This window comes from Bombina bombina, chromosome 3 (genome assembly GCF_027579735.1).
Source record: "Bombina bombina isolate aBomBom1 chromosome 3, aBomBom1.pri, whole genome shotgun sequence".
NCBI classification, from domain to species: Eukaryota; Metazoa; Chordata; class Amphibia; order Anura; family Bombinatoridae; genus Bombina; species Bombina bombina.
In genome coordinates, this window is record NC_069501.1 from 756,501,140 (window position 1) to 756,516,544 (window position 15,405).

A 15,405-nucleotide genomic window follows, 5' to 3' on the forward strand; every position below is an offset into this window, starting at 1 on the left:
AGATCACTGCACAGAAAGTTTTTCATATATTACCCTTCTTTAGGAAACTCCTGCTTGATTTCCACTTGATGGTGACTGAGTAGTTCTGCTGTTTTTGCATTGAAAACCTAGAAATGAAGAAAAAATAAAATGATATAGCTTAGAGTGCACTTGCTAATTTAAGTAGTGGAAAATGCTAAAAAGGGGCAGCAAAAGTAAAACCTTTCAAATTTTATCATTCAGAAATAACATGCAAATACCATTTAACTTTAAACAACTTCCAATTGTCCTTTGCTATCAAATATGCTTTGTTCATTTGTATCCTTTGTTGAAATGCATGCTTAGAAAGGCTTAGGAGAAGCAAAGCTTTACGGATAGCCAGCTAGTTATTGGTGGCTACACACAAATGCCTCATCCTTAGTTCCCAAACTGTGTGCATCCCAGTAGCATATCACTGCTCCTAAGTCTACCTAGATATGCTTTTAAACAAAGGATAACAAAAAAGCAAAGCAAATTTTACAACAGAAGTAAACTGGAATTTTTACATTGCCTGCTCTATCTGAATCATTAAAAGGAGCATGCTACCCAAACAGATACAGCACGTCATGTCATTTTAAGCAACTTTCTCATTTACTTCTATTATCACATTTTCTTTATTCCTTTGTTGAAAAGCAAACACGTAAGCTCGGGATTGCACATAGTCACAAACTATTAGTGTATTCACACCCACAACACTGTCAAGGAAATATAGGTAGAGTAGAGGTAGCATTTGGCACATTCACGGAGTTCCGCTGCTTTCAAATAGTAAAGTACACTTTATATGGCAGATTGATCACAGGCCTATATAGTGTTATAAACTTACATATTTACATATAATGTACAGTCCAACATAGTAGAATAGTGCACACTGATAAGTCACATAACAAGGCTTAGGTATAGCCACGTAGTCACATTAATAAAAAAAGTATATAGCACATTTTATATAGATGACGGATTAATACAAAAGTTGAATATATAAATAGTAGTTGAATAGTGTTTAATCATAGGGCCACTCAATAAGGCTTTGTGGAATACAGATTGGAGTATAATACACCCAAGAGTTTGAATACCCTTGGTAGGGATTTCACATAAAGATTTATATGGATAGTGGGGGTGCTATGTCAAGCGCCATTGTAAAACCAATAGAGTTTTATTTACTTCATCTAGGCTAGTGAATAATAATTGACAAGTATGGTGGGTGTTATTAAGCTGCACATTTGGTTATTTAGTATGGGCTGTGTAACACGTGCAAATTATAATAGTTAGAGATAGGGGGCGTGGGGAGTACATATGATAGGTAGCAGGGTGTGTTATTCACATTGTATATGTGTAGTGGGCGCTGCGCTGTACGCAAACTCTGTGGAAGGAGTTCTGAGGAAGTAGAGATTGTGAGCGCACTGTAGTGATTGTGATATATAGCAGTATTAAGAGAATGTAGCAGTTGGAGGTTGATACAATTTGTGGGCATGTAAAATGACATTTACAATTAAAAAGGAAATTATACCACGGTAGTTGAAGTTGCTTGATTGTGATTGGACCCAGGCAAGGGAGCTACTTCATCTTACCCGCCCATAAAGAAGTTTTTGATAGATCCTCACGCATAAGTAAGTAGAGTGTGATTGGCCATTAGGTACTTAGGACTCCAGCCATAGTAGTGGTTATGCGTGAAGAAACGTACACAGCCGAGAAACCTGTTGCAAGTTATATATGTGAGTTATTTGAAACAAGTTGTTTTAATTATGTTTTAAAGTTTTAATTCAAATTTGATATCCTACTATATACGGCTTAGTGGAGTATAACACTTATTATAGCAGTGTGGAGTGCATTGGAGGCCGATATTATGATCTCTAGTGCTCAGTGAGACTTCAGCACACCCCAATAGCACATTAAAGTTCTGACCCCTTTGTAATAAAAACTATTTCTAACAGGAAAAAAAAACTATAAAAAGTACATTTGAAAATAAAGGGATATTCGAAAGAAAAAATAACAAACATACTCATTTCAGCAAGCCCCAATCACTGGCCATTTCCTACTGCGTCAATAATAATAAAACAAAGATACATTGTGTAATGAGACCGGACGTGTCATTTTCATTAGAATGTCAGTTTGATATTTTAAAAAAGAAAAAAAAAAATTCTTTATATGGTTATAAGCTTTTCTGTGTTGTTTCTACTTTTTTAATGAGTTACTTTATAAGTTCAAATAAAAAGTATTGCTCCTATTGCAAGCTACTTAGTTTGATTTTCTTAGGATATTGTTGGGTGACCATAATATGATCACTGCAAATGCTAATGAAGTTATTGATGCAGAAACGTATCTGCAGCGCCTCTTGCAAGGCTTGTTCACTTATAGGTACAAACTGCACAACACCCTTATTAAAATTAAGGCACACCCCTTTAAAACCCAGTACAAGATAACAATACTAAATGCTGAGAGGCAAATTTTATTCTGGCATGAACTTTCAAAGAAATACAATTCTAATCTAATTTAAAGGGACATTCCGGTGAAAATTTAAATGCACACAGATTAATTATATCTTTGAATAGAAATATATTTGCAATATACTGTACATGCATTGGCTAAAATGCTTCTCATAAAAAAGTTATCACTGTTTTAGTGTTAGCATTTTTCTCTGCACGTGCATGTGAAGCATAGCTAGATATTCTCAGTGCACCAGCATTTTAAATACTGCAGCTGTTCAGAGAGCTTGTGAGGCTTGTAATCATGTCAACAATTAACAAATTGAGTCATTACCAGCTGGTACAAGAAATGTAAACGTTGCCTGAATATTCTGTATTTGTTTAGTATAAAACTAAAAGAATACCAAATAGCATATCAGTCGAATATTTTGAAAACAAATTTTTCTGAATATTAACAACCTGTATTGGCCTTGCCCTTAATGTCTTAATTAGCATTCGAATACCTATTAGACTATGTGTACAAAAAGAGCATATTTGCTCTTTCTGCTGGGCCAGCCCATTTAAATGGGTATATTCTTGAAAACAATAGGTGATGTTTTAACAAGCAAAAACAGCTATTTCAAATACAAAATGAAACTTGGAGGAACAATTTGCAATAAATTTAATAATCTACAGGAAGTATAACTAATGATTTGGAACACGTTAAGGGAAACACATTTTACAGTATATTGTCCATTTAAGATTAAAAAGGGGTCATACAACTACTGTGTATTCATCCTCCCAGTTGCTTCCCTTTCCTTCTTATGACTAATCTATTCTGTCAGTATAACTCTATTTTGCAAATTGTGTTAATATTTAGTTTTGTATTAAAGGGACCCTGAACCAAAATGTTTCTTTTGTGATTCAGATAGAGCATGCAATTTTAAGCAACTTTCTAATTTACTCCTTTTATCAAATTTTCTTTGTTCTCTTGCTATCTTTATTTTAAAAGCAGGAATGTAAATCTTAGCAGCCAGCCCATTTTAGGTTCGGCACCATGGATAGTGCTTGCTTATTGGAGGCTTACATTTACCCACCAATAAGCAAGCATAACCCAGGTTCTCAAGCAAAAATGAGCTGGCTCCTATGCATCACATTCTTGCTTTTTAAATAAAGATTGCAAGAGAACGAAAACAAATTGATAATAGGAGTAAATTAGAAAGTTGCTTAAAATTGAATGCTCTATCTGAACGATGAAAGAAAAAATTTGTGTTTAGTGTCCCTTTAATTTTGCTGATATTTTGATTTCCATGTCCCTAAACCAAGGTTTAGTTGATCAGATATTGTCTCCCACCTTTTACTTGGAAGACTTTTGAAGTTTCTCAGATGTGGGATGTTAATGGGGCAATTGTTTGACATCAGGACAATTGCTCAATAGGTTCATTATTTTATTATATTTCACAGATCTAGAGTAGGTTGTGATATGCTTAAAGGGACAGTCAACACTAAAAAATGTTTTTCTTTAAAATAGCTTAATAAAGCTGTTACTAACCATTTACCTGCTTTGCACAACCACCATTGTTAGATTAATATACTTTATAACATTTTAAACCTCTAAATTTCTGCCTGTTTCTAAGCCACGATAGACAGCCTCTTATCACATGCTTTTTTTATTAGCTTTTCACTACAGGAGACTGCTAGTTCATGTGGACCATATAGAAAAAACATTGTGCTCACGCCTGTGGAGTTAAGAGTCAGCACAACACAGCACTAACTGGCTAAAATGCAAGCCAATAGATAATACATAAAGTCATGTGATCAGGGGGCTGTCAGAAGATGGTTAGATACAAGGTAATCACAGAGGTAAAAGTATATTAATATAACAGTGTTTTGTTTTTCCTTTCCCTTCTAGGGAAGGGATTCACTGTGAGGTGTTAGGAATATAGAAAGGGTAATATGATGAGATGGGTATCTGTTCAATGTGTATCAAAATGAAAGTATATGGAATGACGACTCATAAAGATGAGATAAAGATGGAAACAATAAGGAGAGGACTTAGTTGCTTTGAGGTATATGGTCTTGCCCCTTTCCCCCCTCTTTCCCCTTTTTTTTCTCCTCTCTCTGAAGTAAAGTAATGGTTAAATTACTATCTTGGAATGTAGGGGGGATAAATTCCCCAATAAAACGCGAAGCCATTGTGAATTTCTTGAGTAAGATGAAAGTGGATATTATAGGCCTCCAGGAAACACACCTGTCTGAGTGTGAACATCAAAAAATCAGAGCGGGATGATAGCTGACGTTATTGGCTCATCATATAAGAAATCTGCACGGGGGGTAGCAATTGTACTACACTAGAAACTGAATTATATAATTAAGAAAAAAATAATCGATAAGGAAGGGAGATATGTGTTTATACATATAAATATAGATGGTAGGGATTATTTTATTGGAAACATATATGGTCCCAATAAATTAGATTGGAAATTCTGGGGGAACATCTTTAAAATTATAGATAAATTTTCAATGTATGAGACAATAATTATGGGAGACTATAATATTACACCAGACTATCTCCTTGATAGAGGGAAACTGGGGGGCAATCAGAGGAAAACAATTCCCAATCAGAATGCAAAATATGAAAAAAATATCTTTTCAACTCTATTAGAATCATACAATTTGAGGGATGTATGGAGATTTTCAATCCCAATAATTTGGAATTTACGTGCCTATCAAAAACACATTTGACATTAGCTCGGTTAGATTTATTTTTGATATCCGGAACATTGATCAATAGAATTGAGGACACAAAAATCTTGGAGTTTACATTATCAGATCATGCTCCTATATTTTTGATAATAAAGGAACCTAATAAGCCAAATTATAACTCATTTTATATGCCTAGCTATTTGAACAACTCATTTTAAGTTTGCCCAGTTTTTAAAGGGAAAATGGCAGGAATTTAAGTACAACAATTTGAATTATTCAGGGAATGTATAGGTTTAATTAACTCAGAGGGTAAAATACAAAATAAAGTGAAAGAGATTACATTATTATTTCAGAAATATTTTGCAGATCTATATCTATCTCAAGCTCCTAAAAAAGAAACTATTCAGAAGTTTTTAACAAACATTAAGCTTCCAAAAATTACAGAGGAAGATAAAACAGAGCTAAATGCACCTATCACTGAGATAGATATCTTAAATACCCTAAAGGCTATGAGCAAGGGAAAGGCACCTGGGCCGGATGGCTTGCCACTAGAGTTTTATCTATGCCTTAAAGAGGATATTGTAGAAACTCTGAGGGAAGTATATAACTATTTCTTTATTCATTGTCAAAAGATCTCTGCACAATTTAACTCAGCTAATATTATTCTCCTCCCTAAGGAGGGGAAAGATGTTACACAATTATCTTCTTATAGGCCAATCTCTCTTTTAAATCTTGATTACAACATATTGATGAAAATAATGGTGGATAGACTTAAAACTATTCTTCCAAGATTAGTCCATATTGATCAGGCTGGGTTTGTAATGGGTAGAACTCCAGAAATGAATATAAGGAAGATACTCCAAGTAATATGCAAGTATAGTAGCCACAGTTGTGGGGAGAATGACTCGGCTCTGCCGGAGGCCTTCCTGCTATCTTTGGATGCAGAGAAGGCCTTCGACAGAGTCGAGTGAGCATTCATGATGGAAGTATTGGCTAGATATGGTTTTGAGGGTGGGTTTTTGGGATTAATAGCGAATGTATACTCTGAATCAGAAGCTTCGGTTTTGGTCAATAGCTATGTATCGTCCCCCTTCCCCTTGAAGAGGGGCACAATGCAGGGCTGTCCTATGTCCCCATTGCTTTTTGATCTAGTACTGGAGCCACTGGCCATTCTTCTTAGGAGTTTTTTGGTAGGTGCTGAGATTGGTAAAGAAAGGGTAAAAATTTTGCTTTTTGCGGATGATCTTTTAATGTTTGTTTCATCCCCAGATAAACATGTCAAGGGTATAATAGATATACTGGACTCTTATGGAGTGGTATCAGGTTATAAAATCAATTACTCTAAATCCAAAATGTTATGGTTAAAGAAACCAATGGATACCCAAATATATCAATTCATAGAAACACAGAAATTAAGTTATTTGGGAATTTACCTATCATTAGATCCAGCTAAATGGTATGAATTAAATATTACTCCAGCCCTTCAACACAATATTGAAAGATTGAAACAATGGGTTAATATGCCGCTCTCATTAATGGGAAGGGTGGCAGTATTTAAAATGTTTATTCTACCCAGAATTCTCTACCTCATTAGAATGCTGCCATTAATGATAAAAGATATAGATATCCGCAATTTTTTTAAAGAACTCCGGCACTTTCTGTGGAAAGGGAAAAAGCCGAGGATTAGATTAGAAAAATTATATCTTCCAATCTCTAAAGGGGGACTGGCTCTCCCTAACTTAAAAAATTATAACAATGCAGCTTTAATAAAATATCCATTGGATTGGTTAACACATGCAGATAATTTCTTGAACCGTGAAATAGAGGATGCAGTTTGTGGGCCATTATCTTTGCCATTTATTTTGCAAGCTTCAGACAGGGAACTCGGTTTCAGAATTCGGACACATCCTCTTTATAAAAGATATTATAAGGGCTTGGAGGACGGCAATGAGATCGGTAGGTCATGGATATATGACCACTAGATATCTGCCCTTTTTGGGAAATCCTAGATTTATTCCAGGCTTAAGTTATAAGGTATTTCATTGTTGGAGGCTTAAAAATATTATATATATATAAATCAATTGATCAATCCTTTATCGACACACCCTTATCGATGTGCCATCATCAGACAAGTTTTACTTCTTTCAGGCAAAACATTATCTGTTGCAAATGTTAGTCGAAGAATCAAGGATCGTTCATAAACATCCGATCCTAGATTGTCCAAGAGTTAAAAAGGTTCTTTTATCTATTCTATATGGAATACTACAAACCCCAGAGACGGAGAGAGTTATTGCAGATTACACTAATAGGTGTGGCAATTATAACCTTAGTACCAGTGTGATTATTCCCAAGAGTTTTGAAATTATTAAGAATATTACAAAGTCAGCTAATTTCAGAGAATCTCACTTCAGATTAATACACTTTGACTATATTACCCCAAGAAGGGCACAAAAATTGAATTAATTAATAGATAATAAATGTGTAAAATGTGGGGAGGTAGATCCATCTATAATCCACATGGTGTTTTCATGTCCCAAGGTTAAACAGATGTGAGGTAAAATTGAATATTTCCTTCTTATGGTTACAAAGAAGAAGATTCACTTATTGGGAGAAAATTCTATCTTCTTAAATAAGGAGGTTAACTGGGGGTAAACACTAAATTTATACAGTGGGTCATAATTTTAACGGTGATCCTTACTCTATGCAAATTGGGTCAATGATAAGATTCCCTCCATAGGAACAGTTAAAAAAAACTACTCTGACAGGCGTTCCTGGAGGCCTATGATACTAAGTTTTATAACAAAGGAAATGTTTTGAGTTACAAGAAAACATGGCTGGGATTTCTTAAGTATATGGGGGAAGATGCTGTGTTAAGTATATCACAAATAATCCCACTGTCCGTGGGAAGCGAGGAAGTATTGGGTTAATTTGCCCCTTTTTTTTTTTTTCCTTCTATGCTTGGAGGGGTGGGGATGAGTGGGGAATGGACAGGTTCCATATTTCTCTGAATCAATAAGATAATAGTATGAAGATATTTAGCGTCTTGATTAAAGATTGTTGAATTATAGTGGAAAGAGAGTGAAGCGAAAGAAGGGGGAACAGTGGGATACCATAAATCAGTGATGGTTAACTATTTTTATAGATGTAATAATATCCCAAATGACTTTTTTCTTGTTATGTGTTTGAAGTTTTGCTCACACTCTTATCTTTTTTTTTTCTTCTGTACATTTTATACAATTTTTCTAATAAAGAATTTAAAAAAAAAACAGTTTTGGATATGCAAAACTGGGGAATGGGTAATAAAGGGATTATCTATCTTTTAAAACAATAAAAATTCTGGTGTAGTCTGGTGATTGACCCTTTAAGTTCCTTACATGCTAAAACAATATTGTTACTATACAAATGTTCTTGTGATATATGTAGCTTTTGTGCAACTTAACTGGAGCATGCATTTTTTTCTTGAACGCTTGTGTATGGGTGTAGTTTTAGATAACCTAATAATCACCTAAAGACGCTCTCATTTAGATAATAGTGATTCCAAATGAGAGACTGTTTTGTTGCAGCAGTTTTTGGCTTCTATAGAATATTTTTGAATATTTTCTCCAAACAAAATATTTTCCCCTCACTATAGATTTTTTTTCTTTTTCTGGTAATTACATCACATTTATAAATTTAAGTAAACCGTTGCTGAAAAGGGCCTAATAGGACCCTGTAGAATTGTTATAACGTATGTTCACAGCACAAATATTTTGTTATATTCTACACATTAAAGCTGCTCTTGTTTTCCTGTGTTGTGTTCATCTCTTTAATTATTACTAATAATGCTAAATAGTCGTGTGCATGGGCAAAAAAATTGTTTTGTCCAAGTAACTTGTTACATATTTATGTAAAACGTCCAGCCCGGCTGAATTTCATTCAAGAGTGTGGTGGGCAGGGCCGCCACTAGAGATTGTGGCCCCTGACTTGACCATTGATCAGGGCCCCCCTTGACATGTGCAATTTTTGACCAAGTGACTAAAAAGTACAGGGAGTGCAGAATTATTAGGCAAGTTGTGTTTTTGAGGATTAATTGTATTATTGAACAACAACCATGTTCTCAATGAACCCAAAAAACTCATTAATATCAAAGCTGAATATTTTTGGAAGTAGTTTTTAGTTTGTTTTTAGTTATAGCTATTTTAGGGGGATATCTGTGTGTGCAGGTGACTATTACTGTGCATAATTATTAGGCAACTTAACAAAAAACAAATATATACCCATTTCAATTATTTATTTTTACCAGTGAAACCAATATAACATCTCAACATTCACAAATATACATTTATGACATTCAAAAACAAAACAAAAACAAATCAGTGACCAATATAGCCACCTTTCTTTGCAAGGACACTCAAAAGCCTGCCATCCATGGATTCTGTCAGTGTTTTGATCTGTTCACCATCAACATTGCGTGCAGCAGCAACCACAGCCTCCCAGACACTGTTCAGAGAGGTGTACTGTTTTTCCTCCTTGTAAATCTCACATTTGATGATGGACCACAGGTTCTCAATGGGGTTCAGATCAGGTGAACATGGAGGCCATGTCATTAGATTTTCTTCTTTTATACCCTTTCTTGCCAGCCACGCTGTGGAGTACTTGGACGCGTGTGATGGAGCATTGTCCTGCATGAAAATCATGTTTTTCTTGAAGGATGCAGACTTCTTCCTGTACCACTGCTTGAAGAAGGTGTCTTCCAGAAACTGGCAGTAGGACTGGGAGTTGAGCTTGACTCCATCCTCAACCCGAAAAGGCCCCACAAGCTCATCTTTGATGATACCAGCCCAAACCAGTACTCCACCTCCACCTTGCTGGCGTCTGAGTCGGACTGGAACTCTCTGCCCTTTACCAATCCAGCCACGGGCCCATCCATCTGGCCCATCAAGACTCACTCTCATTTCATCAGTCCATAAAACCTTAGAAAAATCAGTCTTGAGATATTTCTTGGCCCAGTCTTGACGTTTCAGCTTGTGTGTCTTGTTCAGTGGTGGTCGTCTTTCAGCCTTTCTTACCTTGGCCATGTCTCTGAGTATTGCACACCTTGTGCTTTTGGGCACTCCAGTGATGTTGCAGCTCTGAAATATGGCCAAACTGGTGGCAAGTGGCATCTTAGCAGCTGCACGCTTGACTTTTCTCAGTTCATGGGCAGTTATTTTGCGCCTTGGTTTTTCCACACACTTCTTGCGACCCTGTTGATTATTTTGAATGAAACGCTTGATTGTTCGATGATCACGCTTCAGAAGCTTTGCAATTTTAAGAGTGCTGCATCCCTCTGCAAGATATCTCACTATTTTTGACTTTTCTGAGCCTGTCAAGTCCTTCTTTTGACCCATTTTGCCAAAGGAAAGGAAGTTGCCTAATAATTATGCACACCTGATATAGGGTGTTGATGTCATTAGACCACACCCCTTCTCGTTACAGAGATGCACATCACCTAATATGCTTAATTGGTAGTAGGCTTTTGAGCCTATACAGATTGGAGTAAGACAACATGCATAAAGAGGATGATGTGGTCAAAATACTAATTTGCCTAATAATTCTGCACTCCCTGTATATGCACTTTATTTTTAAGTGTCTATTTAAACTTGGAAATGTTGTAAAGGTAGTAACATATACACACACACACACACACACACACACACACACTGAAACACACACACTCACACATAAGGATTCACATATAGACACTCTAGCAGACACGCAAAGAAACACACTCAGACACAGACACCCAAACAGACACTCAGCACTTGATTACATTGACCTGACAAGTAATGAGGTAGACTACAGTTTGTTTGTTTATTAAAAAAAAAAAGGAGATTTAGAAAACAAAATATGGAGTTCTGATTATCTTTTTGTAAAGGAAGATGCCAACTAAATGATAACAGCATGCAGTGGCTGAAAGGAAGGGCACTGAACTGCCTAAACAATAATTTAAAGGTTAAATGGTGGATTGGTGACTTCCGTAAAGGTCTCATTAGTCTCAAAGTCTGTAGAAAGACGTGAATAATCAGTAGTAAGGTCAAAATGTCCTAAAAAGGAACAGACAATGGACACACACACAAACTCAAACTTGCACATACACCCACGGAAACACCGACATAGACAGCCTCAGAAAACACACAAAGACATACAAACACACACACAGAGACACCCACAGAAAACACACAAAGACATAAACACACACAGAGAGACAACCACATAAAACAAAGAAAGACATGCATACACACACCCTCACTGAGAACATCCACATAAAAACACACAAAGACATATACACACCCTCACAGAGACACCCACAGAAAACACACACCCTCACAGAGACATCCACAAAAAACACAGACATACACACCCACTCTCACAGAGGTATCCAGAGAAAATACACAAAGGCAAACATACACACACCCTCGCAGACACACCCATAGAAAAAGCTCAAAGACATACACACCCACCCTCACAGAGAGACACACAGAAAAAATACATACACACTCATAGAGACACAAACCAAAGCACAAAGACATAAACACAGACACCCACAGAAACACTCACAGGAGGAAACATTTATGCACCTTGCATCCCCTAAATCATGTGTGTGACATGCATGATAAAAAAAATTGCAGAAATTAAGAGATGACTTTTTAAAGAATCATATTTGTAAATGTGTAAACAAAAATAATTCTGTGAATTCAAAATTGTACATTAATGATCTGGGTAGATGGCTAGATGAAGAAAAGTACTTTTAAAAGGTTGACATATGTTTGTTTTTTCCCCATTTTCCCCAACCAAGAGGATTTTTTATTACAAAATGTATAATTAATGTCTTTGGAGATTTGTGTAAATAATTTGATAAACTTTTCTAAAGCATTGTGATCTACCCTTTAATTTACTCATTTGTTGCAGCATACCTTAATCTCTCTGGATCTCCTGACATTATTTGCATCTGACCCTTTTTAGTTGGTGATTAAAAATAACTGAGCGTCTCCTAGTCTAACACCTCCCCATGACAGGTTAAGGCTTGACTGGAAACGCCTTTACGTCTAAAACATTTACTGCCTGACTGGCTGTCCCTATGGGGCCTATCTATCAAGCTCCGGATAGAGCTTAATGCCCCGTGTTTCTGGCGAGCCTGCAGGCTCACCAGAAACACCAGTTATGAAGCAGCGGTCTAAAGATCGCTGCTCCATAACCTGTCCGCCTACTCTGAGCAGGTGGACAGACATCGCCGCAATTCAACCCGATCGAGTACGATCGGGTTGATTGACACCTCCCTGCTGGCGGCCCATTGGCCGCGAGTCTGCAGGGGGCGGCGTTGCACCAGCAGCTCTTGTGAGCTGCTGGTGCAATGCTGAATACGGAGAGCGTATTGCTCTCCGTATTCAGAGAGGTTTGGTGGACCTGATCTGCACTGTCGGATCTGGTCCACCAGACTTTGATAAATAGAGGCCTAAATATCAATCATTAGTAACGCTATGGTATACGATATGAGAGGGGATAACGATACTAGAATGGCCTGTATATCATTACAAACTAAAGACCTGATTAGCCAAATTTCTATAGCTCCTTTCAGCTTTCCTGATGCTTTCTGCACCTTTTGTGGTAGCAAATATTAGGAATGCTGAACAAATTAATCAATTTGGTCAAGCAATTGTTTGTTCTTTGTCTGTTTTGTCCTATAATGTATATGTTTGTATAGCAGAAGAATCAAGGAATTGGCATTAATTCAGAAAAATTTGTATTCGCCCGATGCCCAAATCCTCATCTCTAATGTTGTGTATAGATATATTTTTAAGATAAAAATTATAGTCAGCTATTCACATATAAAAGCTTACAGGGATGGGAAAATTTAAACTTTCATTATTCAGATAATTTTAAAGACTAACCAGACTTCTACTATCAAATTTACCTATGTCTTCTTGGTTGAAACACAGTTTCTTTCCACGAGCGCATACTGAGATAAGCTCAGTGGTTTAACCCTTTGAGTGCTAAGCACTTTCCCATCTGGGTGCTAAAGTGATTTAAGGGTTTTTTGAAATTTTTATTTTTTGAAATTTTTATTTTTTAACTTTTGTATTTTTTCCCCCCAGATCCCCAAGACTTACACCGTTGGAAAGGTTAATCGATTACCTTTCCAACTGACTAAAATGTTAAGTGTTTGCTATCTGTATCTAAATACCCATTGGTATCTGTTTCCTTTGTCATTTTTTGCTATTATCCTGTTTTCTTCAATTTTAATTGTAATGCGCAGAAAATCAGTTTGCTCCTTTTGTCAATTTCATGGTAAATTTTAATATTTGTATTTATTTTTCCCCACAAAATCTAATAAAGCTTCACCATTCCAGATTGTTGTGTTGTTTATTTATCTTTACCGCAGTACGTCATTATGTTTGTAATGCAAACATCGTGCCATAGCTGTCCCAACCTTCTGCAAATAGATTTTATCCTCATACTGAAAGTAGTTTTTAGTGAGGAAATACGAAGCTTTTGAAATAAAGTTAGATTATTTGATGTTATTAAATAGCCATTATAGTAAAAAAAAAAATGACATGCTTTTTTATATTGACCCTGCAAATCTATAACTCCCTGCTCTAGCGCCAGAGAACTTCTGGCCTAACCTGCAATGCTAGTTGCACAGCTGGGTCGTGCGACTAGTGCTGCTGATTTGCAGGGCCAATAGTGATAACATGAAATGCTATAACAAATGACACTATGCACTTTTTTCACTATAATGGCCATTTAAAGGGACAGTATACACCAATTTTCATATAACTACATGTAATAGACACTACTGTAAAGAAGAATACACACAGATACTGATCTAAAAATCCATTATAAAACCTTTAAAAAAAATACTTAGAAGCTCCCAGTTTAGCACTGTTGATGAGGTTAGGCTGGGACACCCACTGAAAGGGTTTGAGGAAGCAGGAAGAGCAGACCCTCTCCCTGCTATTTCATATGATAAGACCCATTTGTCAAACTCGAGCAAGCAGGAGTATGAAGACATGGGTCTACATCTGATACTTCCGAGCTTGGTTAGGGATCTTAATATTTTTTTTTAGGGTGTGTATTAGGTGTTTATGTATGAGCTTATTAGAAGGCGAGGTTTACCATAAGGAAGTCATTTGACTAGGTGTTTTACTAGTGGAGGGAGGGATCTGTAAGGAGGTTTAAGTTAATGGGGAGGTTACCATTGCGGGGCAGTGTAGTGGAATTTTAAAATAATAAGGTGTTTACCAGGTGGGGAATAATGGGAGTTGCTTAGATCTTAGGGGGTTTGCAGTGGGATTTATCTTCAGTGATGGGGCATATTGTGGTGGGGAAGATTACACTGTGGTTGTGCAAGCTAGTGTATGTGGTTAGGTATAACCGTGATACGGAAGACTGTGTCAACTGTGATGTAGGGTAATAATAGTGAGACCAGGTCAAGTTGGTAGTAGTTGCAATTTGGTGGTTAAGATTAATAACAGTGTATGTCGGTCACTGTTAGGACAACTTACTGTTTTTGGGCCAGATCTGCTTCAGTTAGGGCTGATGGGCTGTAATACTGGTGCCTATGTGACATAGTGTTTTAGTGGCTGGGAAACAAGTCAAAGAGAGCTGCTACTACTGAGTGACATGTGTGGTCACTAAATAGCAACAATTTGATTGTGGTACAACTATGCAAATGGTAAGGATAGCATGTACAGTCATTTGTTTTACTTCAAAGAAGTATATGGTATTTTCTATAAGAGAATCATATGGTATGGCAGCAGTGTTTTTAACAAAGTAATACAAATAATACTCAAGACACACAGACACTCCTGAGCCTCAGTATTCAGGAACTGATTTTAAAATGATCAATAATTTTTTTTTTTTAAAGCATTCAGTGCTATCCCTGGGCGTCTACCATACTATCTGCAAAAGGATTTTTTTAAGAAGTTGTTTGCCAATGTGGGTTCACACTTTCAAAATGGTTTGCCACACAAGCTTTAGGGTGATTTTTTAAATAAATGCCACTTTATACTGTATGTCCTAAAATCTCCCTTTGTAGTTAGGCTAATTGATATACTACCTACTATCAAAGGGATATGAAAATCAAAATTAAAAAACTTTCAAGAATCATATAGAACAGGGCTCTTCATACCATGGGTCGGGACCCATTACTGGGTCGCAACATTGTTTACTGGGCCACAACTTGTGTGGGTTGTATATGTGTGTCTTTTTTATGAGTGTTTGTGGTGTGTTGTATGAGAATTGTTTACAACACTTTCAAATT

General features: G+C 36.4%; 1 protein-coding gene across 2 annotated transcripts in view; it reads right to left on the reverse strand.

Annotated features, from left to right (window-relative positions):
- The window catches only part of GK (glycerol kinase), a 270,759-nt gene that overhangs the window by 225,175 nt on the left and 30,179 nt on the right, over nucleotides 1-15,405 (reverse strand). For both annotated transcript variants that reach the window (XM_053707603.1, XM_053707602.1), the window contains exon 2: nucleotides 34-107. In XM_053707603.1, the coding sequence (XP_053563578.1) occupies nucleotides 34-107 (74 nt within the window). The remainder of the gene's footprint in view (nucleotides 1-33; nucleotides 108-15,405) is intronic.